A 21,619-nucleotide genomic window follows, 5' to 3' on the forward strand; every position below is an offset into this window, starting at 1 on the left:
CTATTTTTAGATTATTAAATGCAAGTATTCCAAGGACAGCTGATTGAGAATGACACCAAGTCAAAGTTTTGGCTATACTTTTATTTATTTCACGTACTATGAACATATACATTACATGCTACAAAAAAATAAAAAAAGACTTTAACTGTCAAGAAAGTGGATAGTGTTATAATACAATGGCACATGTTCATATTTTTCTTCAAACTGGTTTGGTTAGAATCCTTCCCCAAAACCATTAACAAAAATGAAGTGTTTTACTCTTTAAGATGATTAGAAATATTTGCATTATTAACAAATACAATTCAAACAGATTAACAAGATTTAACCAGGTCAAATATTAGTAAAAAGGCTGGGGTTTACCAAAATGAAATATATATTAAAAAACCATAGCAGCCAGTTGTACTTTTTAGTGTGATATAATGTGTAAATGCACCAGAAGAACACAGTGTAATTGAGCATTCTGCTTTCACGGTGTATTTCTAGAAATGATTATTCTAGTTCTAACACCTGCCTATGCACAAGAGACCAAAAACACAGCCAAGTAGAGACAAAAAGATTGTGACCAACGTTCTTAGCAATGATTTTTTTTTTTTTTTTGCACGCATCGGGGGGAAGGGAGGGAACAAGTAGAAGAGGATAAACAAAGGCCACAAAAGGATTTAATCTACATGTTCATGAACACATGTTCTACCTACTTTCCTTTAAGAGCTTGGTAAGTTGAAGTGTCTATTTCATCCAAATGCAAACATACTCATTTCTATCACCTATTAAACAAAATCACATTTCTGCTTAGAACTGAATAGTGGAAAACAGTTGCATTAATGTATCAGTTGACTAAGAAAAACTGCTTGACAAGAACTTAGGATTCTAGTGCAACAGCAGCTATTAAGACTCCTCTAGTTTCTTTTTTTCCACTCTTTCAAAGTGTACAAATATTTGCAATTTATACAGTCTTAACAAAACCACATCTACAAAGTTTGCAGGGTATTATCTAGTTAATTCAATTTGTCTTTCATATTAAAAAGGCAAGATTTGCATAATAACATTTCTTTCAGAAAAAGTTCTTTTGGTATCTCAAAATAATTGCTGATTGGAAAGGTACAAACATATGGGCTTTCATTAATTGCAATTGGAAAAAATACTTCAGAACAAACTGTGTTACTCTAAGAACACACAGTTCATTATGTTTCTTTTGCAATACCTGAAGAAAAACACAAGCATATATGGGCAACTGATAAACTCAGTATTATGTCTGTTACTTAGAGTGCAGCTATTGAAAAAAAAAATCAGTCATAGTAAACATCAAAGTCAGAGGAAAAATACAACTTAGCCTTAAAGAAACCAATGTGTTACAGAACCTAGAGTTAGTTTCTCAATTTTTTTTCCTCAAAGTAGATTTTGTACTAAGCTAGAAGAGATCCCACAATCACTGGCGTATCACCCTAACCAGAATAGCAATCCAAGCTAGAATAGTACTGCAATGCCTTTGTTACCATTCCTCTTAGCCAACTGTCACAACTGCCAGTTTTCTAATCATCTTCAGTAGTGCTTATGAGATTGGTGATGGAAAAGTATAATTCGTGTACATTGGCATTAGTCGACAGAACTAATGAGTGCCCTTTACCTGAAAATTAGTCAGACTTGCTGATGGATTAGTTTTGAAGTAAAACAACTAGTACTTAAATATAACAGAAATACTATCGTTTCCAGCATGTTACACGGTTCTGAGGTAAAGTGTTACTAGTATTCTGTTGTATGGGTCGGTGCCTTGCAGCAATAGCCTTTGCAGTGGGAACTAGCCCTTGCAGCATTTACAACCAATGAACCATTCTAGTCACATGGCTTGTATCATCCAAAATAACATTTTCAGTTTGATACTATTTAGAAAACCTGTTCTGTATGGATGACACTGTAGTCAAAGTTACAAAATTTGTCTGCTTAAGTTTGGTCACTAGAGTGCTGTGTTTGGAAAACAATCCAGGGTACAGGCAAAGGATAGTTACTTCAGTGTTTAATTTCAGTTTACAAAACTTACTAAACCCATTCTGATTCATGTTAGAGAAACCCAGATAATTAGAACAACAGACTTAAAAAAATCAAGCAGTGCATAATATCACCTATTCAATGCACCAATTTGCATTATGAGCTGTGAAGCCATATTTACTCTATTATGCCTTTTGAGAATCAATCCAGAAGCACACAAGTATTTTCCGTTAGTTTATTAAAAATAAAATCCTCATGAATTCACTATCAAATATTTTACAGATAGGAATTAAACCAGAAGAGTCCCCAGAGTAACTTTAAAATAAAAGTAATATTTGGCTTGTCAGTTCACCATGTTTGACACCGATTTGTACTGTAAGAGTATTGTACAATAGGAGTATTGAAGAATTCTAGAAAAATTAAATTGGCCCTATATAATTTAATTTTACTGGAAAGCAGCGTCAATATTTTAGTATATTTAGTGAATCAAACACTGCTTTAAAGCTATGCATTAAAGTGCTATGCACATATTTTTCAGCACTGATACGGATGTTTACACTTCCATAAGCCTTATATTTGTGGAAAAAGAGAGATATTGGTGTGTTAATAAAAATCTTCATTTGAAATCAGCTGCTATGTTTGAAGCATCAACAGTAGTGAAGAAATCAATCTAGTGTCCACAAACTTCTAGAATTCCAAGGTTGATCTGATCTGTCATTTACCATTAAAGTGGTAAGCATCTGTAAATCATAAGGCTGTCCCCAATGGGCTCTACATAAATCTGTACTGTGCATAGTTAACTGACCATGCAAAGTACTATATAGCCTTTCTAGGACAGAGAATTCAGGATGGAAAAAAAAAAAAAAAAAAAAAAGAGAAAGCTCCAGGATAAATTTGTAAAATTTCTATCTATATATTGAATTGTCTAAGGTTGATGTTCATTGCCTGAGGAAGAAGCAACATAAGCAATAGGACCGGAGAGAGCTATAAACGTTACTGTAACATCTACGTTACTGCTTTCTCCAACTGCTGCTGCTGGCAAGGTCCAGTCTGCTGTGCACATGGACATAAGCAGGCATTACAACCTATAATCATGTACTAGTTCTGCCACTTGACACACAAGTTATCTACTGTCGTACCCTGAATTACATGACCCTTGATTAAGGAATGGTGGTGTTCAGTCCCAGGGGTTTGCAGGTTATCAGAATGCTTATACAAGCAATACTGCTTTCAACATCTGTCAGAACGTAAGTCTTGATGGCATCTGCAATAAAAACAAGTTGAGATTGTTCCCATCTGTAAGCGCAACTGTTGAGCCACACTCAGCTGAAGTCCTCGTCAGGATTCTGTTGATCCAGCAGGTGGACATGTGTGAATGGAAAGTGACCGTGTCTGCCATTACATTCTCCTTCCCACTGACCACTCACATTAATCTTTGTGACCTTTACCAGCTCACCGACCTGCAGGATAAGAAATAAGGAAGTGTTACGATTCATAAAAACATGTAGGATGAGCTACTACCCCTCCCCTTTGGTGTCAATCACCCAAGTGTACCAGATACATTTCTATAATAAAAAAAGTTTTAGTCTTGACCATTTTTGATACACCAGCCTACCACCCAATGTTATTCACTCCTGAAGAAAGTATAGAGAGAAAGAAGCGTACCTACATTAGGTGAGAACTACCTAAACTGAAGAGCCTGCAATCCAACACCGATCTTTCAGAGCACTCTTGGGACCTGACATCAGCTGCTATCACAATAAACGCATCTCGCTGAACTGACAGAGGCTTGCACTCCGTACTGCATCAACCACCTCGTGAAGGGAGGGAAGGCTTGTAGGTATACAAAGCGAACACTAAACTGCAAGCTAAATGGCTCCTTCATTTTGGAACTCCACTAAGTGGAAGTAGTAGTGTTTTCAGATAGTATTGAAAAAGTTCCGGATAAGCGGGGGCTATAGATATATATATAGCACCACAGATTATAAAACACTGGGAGAGTAAGTGGGGCAATAAGTAGTGCCATAAGGCTGCTCTGTTGTTACTCCGAGCATCCACAACTAGCCACTACTAGAGGCAAGGCCAGATGGTATTTCAGTCTTGCCCACCATGGATTTCTCACATAAATAAATTCCATGGGTTTAGTAAAGACAATTGATGCCTTCTCCCTCTTATACCTGAATTGTTTGGCTAGAAAAATGAAAGAATGTTTCCTATGGACTGATGAAACAATATGCTCTAGTTTAAAAGTATCCAGTTCTAATGTACTACACTAAATAAAAGCAGAGTAATATATCTCATATTCTAATCTCCAACCTAATATTCACATAACCAATTCTAAAGGTATTGTTTCCTTTTGACAAAGGTGGAAAACTGCACAGCAGGCACTTTCCCAAGGCTGTGCAGTCATGTAGTTGAAGTCAGGGCCACAAGTCTAGGTCTAATCAGTCTCCAACTCTGTTGTATCTCCAAGGGTACTTTTATTAAGTAGCACTTATACAACCTAAGAAAGCACAATTTACATTGTAAAGACAGTCACTGGAGACTTAATAAATGCAACACTGAAAAAATTGTCTACCCCTTTCTACCACTCTGTGTAGAATTTTTATCAATAATCGTATTTATAAGTTACATACAACGGTTTCCGGTTTTTCCCGTGTCACAGATGGAGAATGCATTTCGGACAGATATATTCTATTTTCTTTCACTAATACTGTAAATAAACTCTTAAGGCATGGCCACAAGCCTTACTGCATTTCATCCAGAAATTCACTGAATATACAGTTACTAGTTTACACCGATGCTCATCACTCTTCCAAATTCATCCAAAACAGAATCTCATTATTCTCACTTTCCGGGCAGTGAATGAAGAACAAGGAAAACAATTTAAGATGTTACCAATCTCCATTAACTTTACAGGTTTTAATCACTTGCAATCTTTTGCCAGAACAGCTTTTAACAGTTCATAAATTCAAACCACTACATGGGCATTTAATTAAGCTTCCCATACCTCTGATGATTACTTATCTGGTAATGAGAGGCACGCTTGGGACTCTGCCTGTAGCCCTTTTTTTTTCATTTTGTAGTCATTAGTATAGACATTTTAATGAATCATATTTTGAAGAAAATCCTCTTATGTATTTGCTACAGGCAAAAAGGAAGCCTTCCTCAACTACTGAATGCTAGTTTCAGCTCTTTAGGAATTTAATCATGCAGCATGTATAATTTTGCTACTGCTAATAATCACTGGGGGGTTGTACCAATAAAAATACTCTGTTGACCAAAACAAAACATCAGCAATAATTTAACAAGGATAAGATTAAATGTGACAATACTAGAAGCAGAGAACCTTATTTCCTAACCACAACCATTACAAGAACACTACCCTAGATAACTTTAAATTACTTCATACCTGGATATAATCTACGTATCAGCTTTCAACAGAAAAGTATATAACCTCCAACCCACTAGGAAAGAAAAAGCACAAGTTGCACTTAAGTTTGCTATCTGTAAGATATTTTTCTTAGACTGCTGGCCTCTGTGCTCTTATTGAATATCACCCACTACTTTATGTTCATAAGTGGGTTCAACAGTGCAATGACAGTGAGTTAGAATATGGGATGCTTGTGACACTCCCACAAGCATCCTGTTGCTGCTTGTTTGGTTTTCAGGGGTGTTTCAGGGTCACTGCCGCAAAGGGACACCCATTTATAAATCCTCCTTACTATAAGAAGCTACACCTGAAATTTGCATTTCAATAACTATTAGAAGAAGAAAGACCTTTGAGCTTAAATATTCCTTTTTTATCATTATAGTAATTTCATTTAGTGGCCACTCGCTCTTTCTGATACAATCTTTCATTCACATTTCATTTATACCCATCTTCTAATTTCATTTTTTTCATATATATATATATATCTCTTTACACCTATCAAAGCAGGACTGACTAAGTAAGCAATGGTCAGTTCACAAATGCTAGCTTAATAAAAAGGCTCCATTAGTTCCTTAATAATTTAGAGACCTTTCTAGATCTGCTTCGAAACTCTGCATATTAATCTATAGTTCAAATACTCTCCTGAAGACAATACTGAGAACCTTAAAAAAAAATTACTCATTATTACAAGTGCTGGAATTTTAAAACATTTATACTAGAAGTGGACTCTCTGAATTCTCCTCACTTTCAATGTTGACTTATGGTATCGTTAGTCTTATTGTGTATCATCCCACCAAGCACAGCACCTCAAGAACAACACTGTACCCTGCTATAAAGCCAGATTTGTTTGTCTTCATCAGAAGTTTTAAAGCTAAATATATCCCATATGCTTCAAAGCAAAACTGACGGTTCAAGTGAAGACTTCTGTATGCTGTGGTTTTATTCCAAGTACTCCTCTTTGGTAAGGTCAAAATTGCAGAGTTCTGCTACTGTTACAAAGAAAAAAAATAAATTGATCGATCTCAAAGTCATTCACCACACAGATCTTCCCTTTTTCTCCTCTCTTTTCTGTTAATTAATATAGACTGACAACTCCTTGAACAGATCCAGTTACAAGCAAAATAAAAGTTATCTTCTGCTGAAGCTTTTTTCCATAATACAGCACAGCCGTTATTAGAACATCACTTGCTCTGATCCTCCTTCCTTGAGCTCTTCAAAACCATGTCAGTTTTAAAATAACAGCACAGTACAGATACTCTGTTTGCAGTTTGGGCCAAAAATGTGTGATGTTAAGAATCTATTTCCTAAGAGAAACAGTAGGATCCACCCCCACCCATTAATATTGCCAGATTTAAGGATAAGAGTTTTCATTTGGAAAGAATCCCACTTTCTGTATTTATAGTTATTAAGAGGTCTGGGCAAAAATGGACTGATAAGATTTACATAACGCTTTCTACTAAGTTATCTAAGAAAGAGATCTCTAAATAAACAGAGAAGGAACACCATGAAGTGAAAGGGAATGTGAAAAAAGGAGACAACAAGAAACAGTACTTTGATAGACAGGATGAAGAAAAACTTGGAGAAAGTGAAGTGCATATTGCTATATTCTCCTGTACAGACATTGAAAGCAACTCAGTAACACTGTGATTTGAAATGATAAAAACTGCAAAGCAGCAAGGAAGGCCTACTAGAAGCAGTGATAAATGGCTCACGTTTTAAAACTAAAATTTCCCAATATTATATACAGAGTAAAGAACCACCACTATTACTGCATTTCTTAAATGTAGGGCTGTAGCAAGACAGGAATAGATCATCCTAACCAGAGGTTCAACATGTCAATTAGTAAATACTAAAATAAGTTTACAAGGCCTACAAAGGCCATTGTTCTAATACAAAGGTAGAAAGACACTATGAATCTTACTTAGATCCTTCCACAGATGGGCAGAGCTTACACGCTTCCCAATTCCCCCTTCCCAAACACTTCAGCTACCTAGCCTATTATCAGGAGTTAGTAAAAGACACCAGTGGCGCAAGCTAGCTCGGAAGAGAGAGATGTTCTCCATGAAACTACGCTCTCTAAAGCACAGCATAGTTGACAGATCACGTGAGTTTTAGTGAAGAGGATTAAACTAACACATCAGCCATGGCACTCACAAGCTGTTCTTCAGTGTGTAAAGGATTTTGCTTTCACTCAAAAGTTGCTTATGATGGCCTGGGTTGTCAATACTTTCTCACTCTCTCTATTTCACTCCATGCTACCAAACTGTGAGTTGGGCAGTGTTGTGAGGTCCTGCTTTAAGTGAAATAAAATGTAAAGTTAAGCTTAAGGGAACACTAGTAGCACACTAATAAATAAAAGCTTAAAAACAAAATGCAGAAGGAAAACCAAAATGTTTTGATAATATACCATGACATAATATCCAGTGGCTCAAAGAAAATCTAACATCTGGAAATCGCAACAGTTCACAATGACATTCAGGAATATTTCCAAGCTCCGGGAGGTGGCTGGGTGGAGAGAGTGAGAAAAAGAGGGAAATAGACAGCATTTTAGGCTGTGTGAAAGTCTGAAGGTTAAAATCTTTACGTTTCCCCAAAATCTGGTGAGTCGGCATAAATTTCTATACATGCTTCTAAACCTAAAAATTTACATTTTGTATCCTGGCTCTCTTTTGATTGAGAAATATAACAGAATGTATAGTGACTCAGAGTATATTTACATTGCTTCCCTAGACAAATTTTTACCCACAACGTGGAAAAATTTCACGTCTCCCAGGTTGTACATCAATTATCAGATCTGTAGAATGTGTTGCATTTGCCAATTCCTTACTAAAGCCACATACCTACAGTTGCCACATCAGTGATGTACTGAAGTGCCTTTTGTGCTACACACGATTAAATGAAATATTTGAGAGTGAAGAGGAGATGCTCTGACTCAGCACAGAAACTGTTTTTTCCCAAGTACTTAAAATGTTATATAAACAGGAAGTCAATTAGGTATCAGGAAATTCCAGAGCCTTTAGCTCAAAGAAAGCCTAGATTAAAGGATACAATTTACATATCATCCTAAGGCAAAGGTCTGCCACTGAGAATACCTTAGTCTCAATTTCCTCAAATGTAACTTGGGGGATAACTATCTGATGTGTAGAGATAGAGCACTCTAGTCTCCTTTTGAAGAGGGGGGAAAAAAAAAAAATCAAAAAGGGCATATACAAGTACTTGATCGTATCAGGAAGCAAATCAACCTTAGGGAAACTCACTGCTTTCCTACACATCATACTCCATCAATCACCACTTTACACAAGACCTCCCTAATGAACTGTAATGTATGTTCCTGCTTCACAAACTAAAAGCCAAAGTAATCTGCTTGAGGTCAAGATGTCACAATAAAACCCTGTGTGTGATCATCAACTCAGTCAGTGTAATTTTAAAGTGACTATCTTTTATTTTTAAGTGACTATGACAATGTTTCCACTGATTGCTTTTAAACTGCTGACAGACTGAAAAAAAACCCCAAAACCCGAAACAATCCAGCACACCTTTTAAAGACTGGGGTGAGGCAAGCAACAGTGAACACAGGTTCAGACACACAACTTACGAACTGCTCCCTCTCCCTCCCCCCCTAAAATAAAGACTTCAGAAGTGAAAACATGGATGGGGAAACACTTATGTTAGTGATGTTTGACAAAAGACATTGTATTGGTTCAGTAACCTAAACATGCTATAACAATCAAACTCTAGTCTACAAGTGACTCTAGTCACTTATTCATTTAAAGAAAAAAAAAGCCTTTATCCATAACTTATTAATCATTACGTAAAACCAGTATTACAATGCTTTTCCCTTTCTTACTCCTACAAAACTACGCTGTGATTGAAAGGGAAATCCCTTGAACAGATCTCTTCTTTCTAAGTTTTGCCCATTATGTACCTCCAAAGCCAAGGCTGTCTTGTCGTAGGCATTAGGGACTCGCTTCTGGATAACCCGGGCATAAATAGGGCCATTCTGAAGGTTAGGGAGCGGAGTGTTGATGCTGGGCTGGGCATAGGGCCCTGGCTCCGGCCCACCCAGTGGTTGTGGGTGGGAACTATCCTGGTTACCTCCAATGAGAGTAGATACTGAAGCAGAGGAAGGTCTATACTTCTCGACGTAAGGAACAGGTATCATTCCCCTCTTTCCTCCGCTGTCTTCTGCATTCCACCATTGCTCTTCAGGTTTATCCCAGATTCTCAGTATGTCTCCTTTCTTAAATGGAAGATCTTCTTCATCATTTCCATTAAAGTCAAAGAGAGCTCGCACATATTCAGCTTCCTCCTGCCTGAGGATAACGCCACTATTCTGTCTGGATCGGGAAACTGGTTCTATCAAGGTTGTAGTGTCCAAATAATGTATTTTGTAGAATTCCAGTAAAGACGGCAAAGAATCAAACTCTTGGTCACCTATTCGAAATCTGGTGGGACTCAACCCTGAAAGAAGAAGGCAATATGTCAAAGAGAGCATACAACAGTTACAACCGTACATTAAACATGAGAAGACGGATAAGTAATATTTACAGATAAGTAATTTGATACTGAATTTGGTCATCTTTAGATCAACATTCATCATATTCAGCTCTCCTCTGTATTTCTAATCAAAGACAGCACTACTGTGATCATGTGGATAGAGTTTTATTTTTGAAAATCTTGTCAAAGAAGAAAAAAGAAATTGTTTGGCATGGCCAAACTTCCCAAATTAGGATAAAAATATCTTGTTTCCTTGAATGTTATATGGACCCAACAGAAAAAAACGTTCAGTACATCTGAGTTTCTCAGGAGCCTATACAATTTTCAGTAACAGACAATTCCCCTTTTCCTGTTTTATACTCTAATCTAGAAAGCAAATGAAATTTTGGTACAATTTCAAGCAAGTTGGTTTGGTTTTTTTTTAACCTCTCTTTTGCAGTTCAAAGTTATTTCAAAAGGACAACACTGCAATAAGGGTTATTTACCTGTTGTAATGTATCTTGGGTTAAAGGCATGGACACTACAGAAAACTGCTTAGCACAGCAGCAAACAATTTATGTGAATGAGCAAATGAAGTTATTTTTCATTTTGATAAAAGGTACCCTTAGAGAAAATTATGTCTATTTTATGCAATGCAAAGCAACCACATATGTTTTCATAATGGGTATAATTCAGTCTTTTAATCTCAAGTCTTGTAGTTTGCCATATTTGTCAGATGGAGCCTAAGCCATAAATCTGAACCTCAAATACATTAAAATACAGATGATGTTCATATTCAAGTCATTAGAAGTATCAAAAGTGCAGATATCCATTTCAGTTTTCAATCTGTGTGCTGCGCTTTTTTTCCATTTTATGTTCTTCAGGCTCAGCTGGGGAAAAACATACACATGATGTTCTATTTCCACGATGCACCATACCCTGTGTAATCAGTTATGGGAAGAACTGTGGAAGGCTGGGGGAGGGTAGTAGAGAGGAAAAGATTTATGCTTTAATGAGTAACTCTCTTAGCAAGAAAGAGATGCTTACTTTGCAAGTCTGTGTCTCTGCAGGGAATATCTAACAGTTCCGAGACTTAGCTCTCAAGTACAAAGCTAGCAGAATTCTTCAAGCTGTCACTGATCCAAAACCCCCTTCAAAGTAGCACTGTCAGCATGGAAAGCTAACATCACAAGAAGTTCTTTCAAGAGAGCAAAAAGGGGTTCTAACAGAGAAAAGGGCAGGTTCCATAAGATCAACATAGACAAACACCTGATAAATAAGTTTTGAAGTATCGTGAAGGAACATAAACATCAGTGAAGCTGGTTACAGGAAATTCAAAAAAGCAGAACTAAGTCATCGGAAAATGCACATTTGCATGCATTAACAGCCCTGAAAGACTTTCAAAAGAAATCAGCACAAATGCAATGAGCCAAAAGCCAAAAGCAATACCCTCAAAAAATTACAAAAAAACCCAAAACACAAACTGGCATCACCAAGAGATAAGGAAGCTGATGTAAATATCAGTAAGAAATATGAACCCAGCATGGAAAGAGAACATTCCACCTTATTCTCCCAAAGCATAATGCTGAAAAGATGCAAAACCCTCTCAACTTACAGCTGTAGACTTAACAAGAACTCTGGAATTTCATGTCAGTAGCAGTACTTAGTTCTGTGGTCTCACAGAAGATGAATTCTGGCTGGACAGGCAGCATCCCTACAGCACTTCAAAACAGCTTAAGTCCACTACATAACCATAGAATATGATCTGGGAATGCTGCACTTCCGCTAGCATTGGAAGTGGGAAACCATGCTTTGTAACAAGTAGTATAGACATCAAGTTTCAGACAAACCTGGTGATAGAAACATGAGTGTATATCTGCTACTATTTTGTACGTCAACCTTTAAGGATCAAGGCTTATGTAGATGCTTCTTTTTAAATTAAAAAAAAAAAAAACAAAAAACCAAAAACACAACACAAACTGTAAGAGGACCAGGGCAGCAAAGATCTTTGAAGTCATATGGAGATGACAATCTCAGGTAAGTTCACCGACATGGAACTTATTTCACATGACAGAAACCTAGAGCCTGAAACGCTAATTAAACTTTGTAAAAATTGTTACAAAGTGACTCAGGAGGCTGAGATCTCTGTCTCCAGCAAAGTAAGTGTACACAGAAAAATCATAAACTCATAGAAAACAGTTACAGTTCAACAGTAACATTCATCAGCCTTGTCAGCACCAAAATAATAGGATGAACAAGGGTTTTTTTTTTTTATTTTGAACAGGTTCACCCTCTTGAATTAATGCATAACAGCCTCAAACAGCTGCCAAATGTACCTGAATAAAACCAAAGTTGGACTCTAAGAGGAAAGTCCACTGGAACCTTATGTATAGGGAAGAAGTGACTGAAATTACTGTACTGTATCCTGGAAAATCATATTCTAAAAGACATTTTTCACAACTGAAGAAGAGTGAGAGAACACAGACCCTCCAAATACATTCTAGGCTCAGAACAATCAATGCAACCCTTGAAGGGACAGATAAGCAGCAGAAAGGAGACACATTACCTTCACAAAGAGAACACTCCCAGAAAACTACATGCACTTCTGATCCTTTTGTTTTAAAAAAAGCCCAGAAGGCAGCTATAAAAATGGAAGGCTTGGAAAACCTCTTTGCAATGAGAACTCTACAAGCTTAATCCAAATTAATTACCAAAGAATATAAAGGCAGCAACCTGGTCACTGTCTCGAGAATTTACATAGAAGACTTCTAAATTCAGCTAAAATAGGCATAAAAAGGACAAAATAGTTGAAAGTCACAGGTCGGAAATAAAATACAACTACGCCTTACCAAGCATGCAGTAAACTCTCCATCAGTTTAAGTCTTTTGTGTATACTCCTGTTCAGCTACAAGGTAATGAGCTGAATGATGCTCACGTATGTAGCAGGGAAGTAATTCTATACACTATGGGCTTCGACATTTTGTCGTTCTCTGGTATAATGAAATTCAAAGATTAACAGATTTCAGACTCAGAGGAATTCTTCAGCTTCTTCTTTGAACTGCAACATTTCACATACCTGTAGGCCAATGGAAAAATTAAGGCAAGATCTACCACAAGAAAAAGTTACAGCAACAAGGCAGGTGTTTTTTGGAGAAGTAGAGCTGTTTTCCTTCATGATTCTGGGACAGTTTTCTTGAAGGCACAAGTTTGAGCAGCACATTGTCCGCATCTTCTGAGGGCTCTCAGGAAGAGGAGAAGGCGTGTAAAGGTAAGTCAAGCTACTGGAGGAACTTTAGTCACTTCCTATTAAAGTTGGACAACAAGAGTACTAGAAATTCTCTTCCCTTCTCCCCAGCTCTGCACAGCCAAAGGAAGAATAGCTGCTCAGCTCCCACCTCTACCAGCAGCACTTACTCAGCTCTGTAAGATGACTCCTTTGAATGAGAAGCACAAAGGGCTGAGTATCACCTTTCTTACTTATTCCATCCTAGCTCCATCTGTGCTAGGACTTAACCCAATTCCATCCATTTCAGCATGTAAGAACAGCTAGCGAAACCTCTGCTCTCAGGAAGGTGAGGAAAGAGTTAAAATCCAACGTGTCCCAGAATTAAAGAAAGTTTCAAATCTGGACCCTGTCACTTCTCTGTTTACAATGCACTTTCCCTCCTGACAAAACACTTTTACACTGTGTTGGCTTCATGCCAGCCTGGAAAAGATTGCTTATATACATTTTAAATATTGTACAGAATCTGGGGAAGTAGAGGTATAAAACACCTAATATCCTACTGCTTGAGGGCATGGGAAGGTGGCGTAACCACAAAGTAACTTCTCGCTTTCTCAGACGTCTCAGGGGTTTTACGTTTCTCTCTTCAATTGTGTTAGTGCCACTAAGGCAGTTTTCTCTTTATTCCTAAGCTTTGATAAGCATTCCTTTTCAGTGCAGGGAAGACCTCATGGAAATACAGGTTTTCATTTTTGTTCCCCCCCAGCCCCCCAAACTTATAAAGCATCTTTTCGGCAAGAAAAGCTGTTCTTATCATGCAGGGTACTGAGACACAAGGCTCTCATTTCAAAGAAAGACACCACAGTGATGTAAGCCAGTTTCCTCCTGGAGCATATGGGAACTCTGCTACGAAGGCATCACATTCCAGCCTGTGTGCTTCCCCCACCCCATAGGAACACCTTTTTTCCTTGTGCTTAAGTACCTCCCTACTCATGCCTGAGCAAAACAAGTAAGCACCCATGAACGCTCTATAAAAACAGTAAAACCCCATTCACTGGCTCCTGAGAAGAGCTTTAAGCACACCTGGAGAATATTCTTACAGAAGTTACCTATTGTCATTCCTGCAGATAATCAGAGGATGAGAGAAAAGTAGATGTCTAATGCATACACTTTCCAATCTTCCGATAGTTTGCATTTTAAGACCTTAATATAAAAAAAAAACCCCACCACAAAAAAACCCCAAGTCTCAGAGTTAAATCATACTGCTCACACATATCTAAAGCCATTTCATAGAGAGTTGAATATGGATATCATTACGTAAAGATTATACGATTCCAGGAAGTACAGTCTGAATTTTTTAAAATCACAGTGGAAGTGATTTAGAAGCATAAGTTAAGCAGCAGGTTCTTAAAAATGCATACTTAGTGAAAACACCACTTTCTACACCCTATCTGTCATACTTTCCTACTTCAGAGACACAAATTTTACAACTTTAAGGTTTCTGGCTTTATTACATTGTACTTTCAACAGAAAGCATATCTTTCTTTAGATATTTTAGGCATTTTGTTTTAGTGCATATCATACAATTCCACCCCGGACTCATATGTCAAATTGCAAACATATCATGTATTTAAATATTTCCTCTATTGTCCATTACCATGCTAATGCCTGCATGGAGTACTTTGTCTTGTTTGGGATTTCTTTAGCCTGTGACTGTGATATTTGACCACAAATGATACCCTAATTCTGATTCAGTTCTTAATCTCCATCTCTGCTGGAAACACAGTGTTTTTCTTTCCCATAATTTGGTGATTTATCCTATTTTCTTTTAATGGCCTTAAAACATTTCAGGAAGACCTGGCTATTTTGAAAAGTTCTGTTAAATTCTTTTTTCTTTATGCTAAAAATCACCTGCAAGAAGTTAGAAACTACAGCATATCAAGCAAAAGGTGAACATAGCAAAAAGTTAGCAAGTTTTATACTTTAGAAATGGAAGACAGCATCATGTTTTTGTGACACTATGGCTTTTTATATTAGGTAAGCCAAAGCTCCTCATCTCATTCATTCTGTATTGAAGCTTGGCTCCTAGTATCATCTGCACACAGCAGTGTTAAAGCAGTCATGAACTGCATGCACGCTTTCTGACACAAACAAAAATCAACCTAAGAACCTGATCAGGCATATTTAGATTTCCGAGCGAGAAGTGTGCATTTGCCAATCAATTGCTAAAAAACCCCTATACCATACAATTAACATAGCAAAGTTGTTCTTCCTAATGTTTTAGCTTGACCACAATAAATACGCATGACAATTTGCAAACATTTACCTCATTTTACTATGTACATTTAGCTATGTACTAAAGTGATACCACAATAACATAAAAAATACTGGTTTTGCAGAAATGAGTTGATCTCCAGAAAAAAACTGCCCAGAAGCGAGAGGCACACATACTCCAGTGTTTTTCATCACTACTGTCCTTAAAATCCAAATAGGCTGGATTCTGCGATAAACCATCCTGGTAACTTATTCTGCTCTACATAACACCAGTCATGCATTACAACAATCCCCACATCAAGCCTCCACAAACCTATGGCAATAAACCTCTGCCTTCACAGACATGAAACAATGGGGAATCCACCACATCTTGTGGCAAACCATTTTATGACCCATGGCAGTGGCAGTAACGACTTCCACTTCCAAGCGAATTCAGCCACTCCACTACCTTGTGGAGCTTTCTGTGACTTGAGTGCACTCTGCAGCTCTAAGTAGGTTCCTGGGATAAACACGATGACTTCAGGCTTTCCCAAATTTGCCAATTTGAAATGAGCAGGGGAAATTACTGTATAACGGTGCAAACCTACTGGCAAGAGTTTCGGTTTTTCTTAGATTATCTCCTTCTTAGTCAACTACAGTCTGTGCAGAGACTGAAAAATCCTTTCCATAACAAGTATTGCTGCATCTTCCCAATACAGGTCTCTTATTCCAGTCATAGATCTACATGAGAAAGTGAATGTCTCCATAGCAATTCATTTGGCAGAAAGTAAACAGTATAGAAGTTTACCAAATCTCTTATTACTTAGGTTTACTACACTTCAAAGTTATGTAGTGGTTTCTTTCTGAGATGCTAGCAATACACCCACATCATTTTGCAAGTGTTAATATCCAAGCTTGAGCAGTTCCGCTACCAACTTCAATAATGCCCCAGAAGGGGATACTGCTCCTTTGTATTACATGTTCTTACACATCTAAGACAACTGCATTGCTGAGGGCTCTTGTTCATTTACAGTTGTACTTGCAGAAATGCTGCTTCTCATGGTACAGTTCTCCCTCCGACACAATCAGTATCTTCTACTCTATAACCATTATACTTAAACATATTGTTTTCATATTACCTATTAGGCTGATGAGGAATAACATCAAACCTTCCCTTTCAACTCAGGGGAAAAAAACCTGAACTTCATATCTGATTTAAAGGAACAATTGCCTTTACATTCCCACTACTTAATCTACCCACATAATACTTTGATTTGTGACTTGAAATTTAGCCTTCCAGTCTGCCTTCTAACGCAAAACTATCTTCTCGGAACTCACACTTTTAGATGACACTTCCACAGAACCATCCCCTGGCTGAGATGACGTGCAAAATCTATTAACTATAGTTAACTGGTTTATGAAAACAAAAGAACATGCGAGCGCTACAGCTGTAGGATCTTTCAGGAGGGTTACAATAAGCGCTCAACTCCAGTATATATACTCCAGTATATATACTACGCTATTAGGTCGTCGGAAGGCAGGTGCAGACAGAGGGCTCAGCTCGCTCGGCAGCCCCAGCTGCAAAACACGACTTAATTCCACTACAAAGAGCTTCACGACTCGAAACACCGCCCGGGAGGAGAGCGAGGCGGCCGCGGGGAGGCGCAGACCGGGGCTCGGCCGCCCCAGCTGCCCTCCCGGGGGCGGCAGGGGCTGGGGGGCACCACCAGCCCTGGGGGTCACTCACCCGGGGCCCCAGGGCCCTCGCCGCCGGCCCGCCGGCCTCCCGCCGGCCCCAGGCTGTTGACGATGTAGTGCGAGACGCGGGAGCTCTCGGACACCGAGAGCACGAAGTCGCCGGGGATGGTGCCCGAGTCGCGCACCAGGAAGGTCCCGTGGCGCTGTCCCTGCAGCAGCGACACCGCCTCGGCCCGGCTCAGCCGCCCCCAGTACCAGCTCGCCCGGTCCTCGGAGTCGAACTGCCCGGCCATGGGGGCCGCCCGCCCGCAGGCCGCACGCACTTCCCCCCCCCACCGCGGGCCGCCGCCGCCCGCGGTGCCCCGCTCCGCGCCCAGCCCTAACACCCAAAATGGCGGCCCCTGCCCTGACCTCACCTACCGGATGTGACCGCACACGGGAGACGCGAGGAAGGCGTGGCGTCATCTCCCCGCGCGGCCCGGGGGCGGGGCGTTGGTTGGCGGGCGGCGCATGCGCTCTGAGGGGGTGGGCGGGTGCGCGCGCGCGGAGCGGGCTCAAGGGGGAGGCGGGAAGGCGGCGCTGAGGGGCGTCTGCGTTCGCTGTGTGGGTACTGGCGGGGGCTGCCCGCCACCGGGACGGTCCGCTCTGGGTACCTGAGAGCAGCAGCGGCCGCCTCCGGGGCTGGCCTCTCCTCACGCCTTGCCGGTGCCCTCACATCGGCTTCTCTGTCGCGGGCCGGTGGGAGGAGGGTTCGGGGCGCCGGTGTAGGCCGGCCCTTGCCCCAGGGGGCGGCTAGGGCTTGCCTCTGCAGTTGGTACGTTCCGTTAGGAGGGCTGCAGGGTATCCCACCGAGTGTCCCAATTCCCCGATGGCTTCCCAGCTTCTGCAGCTCACTGGTAGCTTGTGTAAAGCCGGTCTTGCCTGCACGTTAAGGATTCAGCTCACTTTGCTTTTTCCTCCAGAGCTGCACAGCAGTTCCTGCCCTCATCTTCCCTGCCAGCTACACATTCCCACCCCGTGGTTGTGCCAGCACAGCTGTTTTCATGGGACTACATGCTGAATTGGGCCAATGAGCTGTTCTGGGTTAAAAATAGCCTTGCAAAAGAAAAAGTTTATTTTTACGCGAGGCAGTTTGCTGACTGTTACCACAGGGGCCTGCAAACAGGAAAGAGCTTAAGTTCCACTGGTACCACAGAGGAATGTGTGTGTGTGTGTGCATGCACAAATTAAGTGATATCTGTAAGAATGGAACAATAATTACTGCTTTTAGATCATTCTCTAAGATCTCTTAAATTCCAGAGTAATGTCTGTAGAGCCCAGATAACAATTCCGTGAGCTTTTCCCAGAAAGGAATGTGCTTTTGCAACTATGTGGTCTCCATGTGGCAGCACTTGCATAAACATAATGTTAGAGCACAGCTGTCCTTAACTGTGAGGGTGCTGTGTTCCTGCCTGGCTGACAGCATCTCTACTTTCTTGTAGGACACTTTGGAGCCCTGTAACTGTCTTATGGATGGGACTTTGGCATTGTGTCAGGTAACTAGGGTTGTATTAAACTTCACAATATCCCAGCGAGGAAATATTCTGTCTTACAGGTGGTAGCCTATGGTTTGCCAAATATATAAAAAACACCAGGTGCTTGATTTCAACTTATCCAATGGTTTAACAAATGAACATCCTTCCTCTGCTGATCCTGTTCTCTCTCCAGATGGACTGTAGGTAGGAGCCAGTCATTATTTGGAAGCTAAGAGTCCCAGTTTCCCTGGTGACGTGTGCCATTTGCTAGCCAGTTGCAGAAGTAGCATGCTTCCATGCCCAGGTTTTTCACAGATTTGAAAAGCTGCAGATACTTGTTGAGAGCCCAGGATACCAGGAAAGTTAAATCACAGCAGCAAGAAAAGATGTCCATTCTGTTCATTCGTTCACCGACTTCAAACAAACCAGGACTTTCTCATGATGGCAGAATTCACCATTTTTCTGACTCCTACCAGACCACTGTAAAAAATTCTCCATTTGACAGAGGACTCACAGACTGCTTTTTTCCCCCACCCTTGTACCCCATCTCCCCCTGTTTTCAGCTGAACCACACAACTGCCAGAGTCGGTGGAGGTTTTTCATCAGGTTTGGTTTTCTCTGCTGGAAGCAGTTGGGAATCTTGTTGCAAGAGTTCCCTCTGGTGGTCACTGATGGGGGAACGAGTAACACCTCCCTGTTTTAAGATGCTCCTTTTGTTACTTTTATGCTGGAATGATTTCTTGTTTGGTCACTGTCTGGCATTCGTTATTTGCAACAGCCTTTCCTTACTCAGGGCTTCTCCAGATGATGACTGGTAACCTTTTCCAAGTTCCTTTTTCCTCCTATATTTAACACCTGTACTCCTCAGTAGTTTACTACCCTTGACCCATCCTTTCTGCACAAGGGCTACAATGAAGGTGGAGCCCTTCTGCCCAAACCTGCTTCCTACACTGGTCTTTCACAGGAGGTGAATGTGAAAGAAAAACAAAGCTCTTGGCCACAGTCTCAGAAGAATAAAACTAAATCAGCTTGCTATTCTGAAGAATTCACTGTTAATAACAACATCCTGAAAGAAGTAAAATATCAAGAGAATATTCCATTCACCTACTTGGCAGCAAAAGCCCCACTGGCACCCAGGCCTGGTTTTCCTCTCTCACAGCCTGGTTTTCCTCTCCTGATTTGATTGTCCCTACCAGTCAGCCTAGAGATGATTTTTTCCTAAGGAGCTCTGAAACTTTGGCAACTGATCTAAAGCCCTGTTTAATCAGTAGAAAGTTTCTTGCTGAGTTCAGTGACTGAGTCTTGAAATTGTGCCAGGTGGAGAGCACTGTAGTATAGCAATGTTCTGTCCTAGGCGACATTTAAGGATGTTAAAACAAAATAAGGAAACATCTGTGTTAACCAAAGGCTTCGTCTGCTAATGACAGCAGCGCAAAGCAACCTGGTGTCACACAATCCTGCCCTAACCATTGCTTTGAAGGGTTAGGTGTTGTAAATCTGGTCTAGATCTCATACATCAAAATAACTTATAAAATCAAAACTAAAGGAGGAAAAGGTGCATCTTTTGGTTTCTTTTCCCTGTGACCTCAAGAAATAGTGTTTCTGCCACAGAAATGTGTTTCCTCTTGCAATTATTTTGGAATCTGCTCCTCGCAGGAGATGTCTGTGTCCTGTTTACTACTGATGTTCACGTTCTGTGTGTATGGCCTCTGCCATAACTGCTCACACCTGGCTGGGAAGTGTCACCTGTGTCGGAGGTTCCTGCCAGATGCTGGCTACATGATGTCACCACCAAATATAGCACTTCTGGTGAATGTGGTTGACATTAGCTATTGTGCAAAGACCTCTGCGCAGAGAGGAATAAATAAGCTTGGAGTGTGTGGTGGGTAGCAAGATGACCTATTAGTCCCACTGGATTATGTGTAAGGGGAGGAGCCTTTATGTTGCCAGCTGCAAAATTTCTCCATGATAAAGTCAAAATTTGCTACTGAATTTTGCTGGGAAGTACTGTTAATTTGGAGGGAAAGTGACATATCGCAGGGGATGGGCTGGAGGGTTTTGGTTTGAAAATGTGGAGAACTGAGGAATGGAGCAGTCTGAAACTGAGCAGGATGGAAGGGTCCTGCAGCCGGAGAAACATTAGGAATTCTTAATGAAATTGGCTGGGTGTGACAGAACGGGGGATGATAATTCATGGAGATGATGCCATGCGGCTGTGGAGCCCGTCAGTTGTGGTGTTACGCCACGGATGGGGAAACGGCAATGTGGAGGCAGGAGCAAACATCCAAACACTCAAGGAGCAAGCCCTCAGCTCCAACGCGGCGCTGGTCCATTGCGTGCAAGGGGGATAGAGCTGATGAGCATAATTAGGGGAATGAAGAACTTGTCTCGCAGGGACAGATTAAACCCATACGATTTATTGAGGCCAAGAGGAGATAGGGGCTTCTCTCTGGAAACAGCCTAAACGCCTTGGGTGGGAAAACAACGCTTGCCAAAACACAGTAACTGCCCAGGAACAACAGGACATAGGCTCACTGCGGAGAACTGGAAGCGGAAAATTAGGTTTATTTTATCCGAGATGTAAAATTCCGGAGCGATCTTCCTACAGCACGCAGGGGGAAACAGGAAAAGCACATTTTAAGAATTCCGATCGCTTTTAAAAAATCGCCGTAGGAAGCAGAGCCTGCTATGACAAGGTCTGAACCCTACAACCCCCACCTCCCTCTGGTTCCGTATTTCTGCGCACACCGCGTGTTCTTCCCCGGGGACGCGGCCCCGAGCCCCACACCCCGGCGGCGCCTGGGGAAAATGGCGGCGCCGCCCTCCCGCTGCCCGTAGCCCTGGAGGACCGGCGGCGCCGCGCTCTCCCCGCCTCTCTATGGCCGTGCCGTGCGCCTGAGCGTCTCGGCCCCCGCCCGGCTGCAGCTGCGGGGGGCGCTCTATCCGCCCCACCGGCTCGCTGGTGGTTCCGGGTGGCGGCGCTCTGCGCCGCGGAGGCTCCGTCTCGCTGGCCGGGCGGAGGGCGGGCTTGGCGGAGCC

The 21,619-nt window shown here is 41.0% G+C and overlaps 1 protein-coding gene across 3 annotated transcripts; it reads right to left on the reverse strand.

Moving 5' to 3' along the window:
• Positions 1-2,204: 2,204 nt before the first annotated feature.
• CRK (CRK proto-oncogene, adaptor protein) lies at positions 2,205-17,359 on the reverse strand. Of its 3 annotated transcripts, none has more exons than XM_075720336.1 (5): positions 16,508-16,679; positions 9,342-9,877; positions 6,242-6,402; positions 5,396-5,450; positions 3,431-3,443 (listed from the first exon to the last, which is right to left on the reverse strand). In XM_075720336.1, the coding sequence occupies exons 1-4, from the start codon at positions 16,530-16,532 to the stop codon at positions 5,414-5,416; spliced, it is 759 nt and encodes a 252-aa protein (XP_075576451.1). In that variant the 5' UTR covers positions 16,533-16,679; the 3' UTR covers positions 3,431-3,443; positions 5,396-5,413. The 3 variants fall into 3 exon arrangements, with proteins under 3 accessions (XP_075576450.1, XP_075576451.1, XP_075576452.1); XM_075720337.1 differs by lacking the exon at positions 16,508-16,679 and adding an exon at positions 12,742-12,835; XM_075720335.1 differs by lacking the exons at positions 5,396-5,450; positions 6,242-6,402; positions 16,508-16,679 and adding an exon at positions 17,116-17,359 and having other exon boundaries at positions 2,205-3,443.
• Between the last annotated feature and the right edge of the window lie 4,260 nt (positions 17,360-21,619).

Source organism: Pelecanus crispus, chromosome 12 (assembly GCF_030463565.1).
Source record: "Pelecanus crispus isolate bPelCri1 chromosome 12, bPelCri1.pri, whole genome shotgun sequence".
In the NCBI taxonomy this organism is placed as follows: domain Eukaryota; kingdom Metazoa; phylum Chordata; class Aves; order Pelecaniformes; family Pelecanidae; genus Pelecanus; species Pelecanus crispus.